The 3,673-nt window shown below is 46.4% G+C and overlaps 1 protein-coding gene across 1 annotated transcript; it reads left to right on the top strand.

Annotated features, from left to right (window-relative positions):
- LOC8068203 (MADS-box transcription factor 56) lies at window positions 319–1,566 on the top strand. The gene has a single exon (XM_021448446.1). The coding sequence runs from the start codon at window positions 406–408 to the stop codon at window positions 1,384–1,386; it is 981 nt and encodes a 326-aa protein (XP_021304121.1). The 5' UTR covers window positions 319–405; the 3' UTR covers window positions 1,387–1,566.

Genomic DNA, 3,673 nt, shown 5'->3' with positions numbered 1-3,673 from the left:
TCTAGATACATAGTAAAATGGATGAATCAAAAAATCTAAGCGACATATAATTTGGACAAAGAGAGTATTTTTTTTAACCATGTGTTGTCTGTATACAAGATGTAATATAATAAATAAAGGTATCTAGCTATATCCAGCCATAGAAAACAAAATCTTTTTTGATTCACATAATTAATTATCCAGTAAGTATCTGATAGACTGTACCATAGCTTCCTACACCATTTTTTGGAGGCAATAACTCCTTTCCATTTTTCTCTCTGCCAGATCGGCTACAAAAGGAGCCCCCTCTCAGCTCCCGTCAGTCTCACCAACCACCATTACCAGCATCAGCAATCAGCAGCGAACAAATTTCCATTCTTGCATCCCGTCGTCTTCCAATCCTCACCCACCTAGCTAGCTAGCGCCATGCCTCGTAATCACGGGAAGGTCAAGATCCAATGGATCGTCCAGAAAGCTGCGCGGAACGCGACGTTCCGGAAGCGCTGCGCCACGCTGCTGGAGAAGGCCAAGAAGCTCTCCGTCCTGTGCCAAATCCCAGTGGCCATGGTGGTGTACGGCCCCGATAACGCCGAGCCGGCGTTCTGGCCGGAGAATCTTGACGAGGCCAAGGGCATCATGCGGAGCTATCTAGAGCTGCCTGAGGCCTCCAAGGAGACGCAAAGGCTGAACAACGAGGGCTTTCTGCGTAATGCCTTGAAGAAGATGCGGAAAAGGTTTGAGACCTACAAGGCCACCGCCGGCCAGCTCGAGGTAAACCTCATCCTCAACGACGTCAGCCTCGGCCGCCGCAGCAACCTCGACGACCTGGCCCCTGAGCTCGCCGCCGCCGTCAGGTCCAACGTCGCCTTGCTCAGGAGCTCCGTCAACGAGCGCGTTAACTCGCTCACCTCGGCCGCAGCGGCAGTCGTTCTGCCACCGCTTGCACCGGAAGAAGCTGTGGCGGCGATGCCTGTACCATCGCAGGAGGAGCCACTGATGGTGGCGCCACTTGCTATGGCGCCGCCGATGGTGGCGAACTCGCCGCTGTTTGTGCTGCCGTCGCCGCCGCTGGATCCCGATGTGCTGCTGGTGCCACCGCAGGAGCCCCTGATGGCGCCGTCGCAGGAGCCACTCATGGTGCCACCATTTGCGATGGCGCCACCAGCTGATGTGCCGGTGCTGGTGCCGGTGCCACATACGCTTCAGGCAGCGGTGGGGGATCCTCTTGCCCCTGCTGCTGGTGTGGGTGTTGACGATGACGACGGTTTTCCCCGGGATGGAAGCTATCTTCTTGAGGTGGCGGACGCCATCTTGGACGATGACAGTGGACGCCAGGCCACTGAAGAGGACGTCGACCGTCTGCTCTGGGAGCACGGCCTCGAGAGCTTCATCAAGCCCAAGCCCTAAAGGGCTACCTGTTCAGGGGCATGCATGAAATAAAATTTATCTTATGATTTGGTTTGTTTGATTTCAATTGTTGTGTCAGATGGTAAGAGTATCGTCAAGGTTAGGGTGAAAAGTGTCAGGAGTCCTCTGTCGAGTTATTAGTCCTTAGACCAGGGCTAAATGTATCCAAAATTTGAATATTGCAGCAATTTATTTGTGTTTCGTTTCTATACATTTATTTTCAGCACTGCTCCTTTGTTATGGTCAGTGTTGTCGTTCATCAGTGGCAGTGAATTAAAAGAGTTTAGCAGTAGAGTACATGCATCTACAAGCCTTCAAGGATTAGGCACTGCAGCAGTATACATGATCTCATCGGATTGTGAGACTTGATGGGATGATTGTGTCTGTCGACGGAAGCAGATTACTGTTCAACATTATTGCATTTGCGCGTCAGGAACATGAACACTGCAAATTGCATCCTTGCTATTTTGGTGATTATGTATTGCCAGTTGCCACACCAATCTTTTATGCTCACTTCACTGAGAAAAGCCCCGTACCATCCGTGGAGGCAACTAGCAAGCAACTGAGAAGTCAGGGAGCTATCCCAATTATTCGACTAACACTAACAGTGTAGCAAAAGCAACACCAAGTCGCAAGAGCAAACGTTGCAAGGCAACAACAGACAACTCTACATAAAAAGCGTCAAAGCTCAAGGCACGCAAAAACTTAGAAACTATATTGAAAAAGATAACTTTTCTGCAAATTTCTTTTTATTACCTTCTTTTCGGATGATAAAGGTCAGCATTATATTAATAATTCTGGAGTCTCCTTAGGGGCATCTGTTAGTAGAATCTCAAAATCAGGTGAGTAACTTGAAAAGTGTAAAGTTCAGTAGACTTAGTGTTACTTATAACGTTTCTAAACTGGATGTTTGTGTGAGTGGCCCTTTTGGAGATGTTAGTGAGGTTTCAGATATATGATGAGAGAGCTTAAGCTACTAGGGAGGTAGATCATTTTGTAGCTAGGGAATTAGTTGAAATCCTAAGATATGGTGAAGGAAGTGATTGTGTGATCTACAGGCTGTACCTTAGAAAAGTAATACGCAAATGAAGAACAAAAAAAATAAGAAAAAGAAAATTCAGCAAACAAATTTAAGTTTGTGTCTGATTTAATAGGCGAGAAGTGTTTAGACTTCATAGTTAAATTAACCACAATCCAAGTATCTAACTTCTTAGAACACCATAATATGTAGTACTATGGGCAAACTAATAAGTCCTCATAGGATATTTGTGTAATCTCAAGAACTTATGTATTTTGGACAATGAAAACATTTTAGAGTGAAACACATATAGTTCAACTTTCATTGAAGTATTCTGAGTTTGGTAATTGCTCACTTGATTTGTATGTAGTACGATCATATTTTCACAAGAATATTCTTAATGAAAATGATTCACAGATTACATTCCGTCAATGATTTGTCTTGGGAAAGGTGGGTTCAGCAGAATGCCTGTGTTGCTTCACTCACTGGAGAGTGGAGACCTCCATGGCAGCCATTGGCAGACCTTGAGATTATTACTGCCAATTCACATAGCCATCTCACAACTATAAGTTTAGGGGACGGGAGAACAATTTCCTGGCACGATGTTTGGAATGGTAATGACAGCCTCGCAGGCAGGTTCTTCCCAGAGCACTTCAGCCACTGCCAACAACAGGAAATCACAGTCCATAGTGCATTCCAAGGTCAGCTGCAACTTTCTCTAGCTGGTTGCATGACTGTGGCAGCCGCAGAACAACTGCAACAGGTAGTGATCATCATGGGGCAACACCAATTAACAGCAGGCGGAGATAAGCGCCAAAGCTCGATGCTGAAGACAAACAGGACCTAGGCACATCACTGCTGGACAGGGCGTTGAAAAATGCAAATTCTAGCCCAGACGCGTGGACACAATTTGTATGGAAGAACAAAGCCCCCTCCAAGAGTCAAATTCTTCGCGTGGCTATTGTCACAGGAAAGGATACAATGTAAAACAGTTCTGAAAAAGAAACACATTGTGGAAAGTACTGTCTGCGAAGTTTGTCAAGCAGAGGAGACACCTGCCCACATAATCTTTGGCTGCCCCAGCACCAAGCAGTTCTGGGAGGTGCTGCAAATTCAAAAGGATGCTAATTGGCCACTTCAAGCTCTCAGGGAGTTCCCGTCACCGCCTCACTTTCCGGCCAAATACTTCACCACCTTCCTGCTACTATGCTGTTGGCATATTTGGAAAAGGAGAAACAACATAACATTCAGGAATGATTGGACAACGCT

This window comes from Sorghum bicolor, chromosome 9 (genome assembly GCF_000003195.3).
Source record: "Sorghum bicolor cultivar BTx623 chromosome 9, Sorghum_bicolor_NCBIv3, whole genome shotgun sequence".
Classification (NCBI taxonomy): domain Eukaryota; kingdom Viridiplantae; phylum Streptophyta; class Magnoliopsida; order Poales; family Poaceae; genus Sorghum; species Sorghum bicolor.
This window is presented reverse-complemented; position numbering and strand designations above follow the sequence as displayed.

What these genes read in the sequence shown, in the direction of transcription:
- LOC8068203 (XM_021448446.1), top strand. Translation starts at nt 406, where the DNA reads ATGCCTCGTAATCACGGGAAGGTCAAGATCCAATGGATCGTCCAGAAA.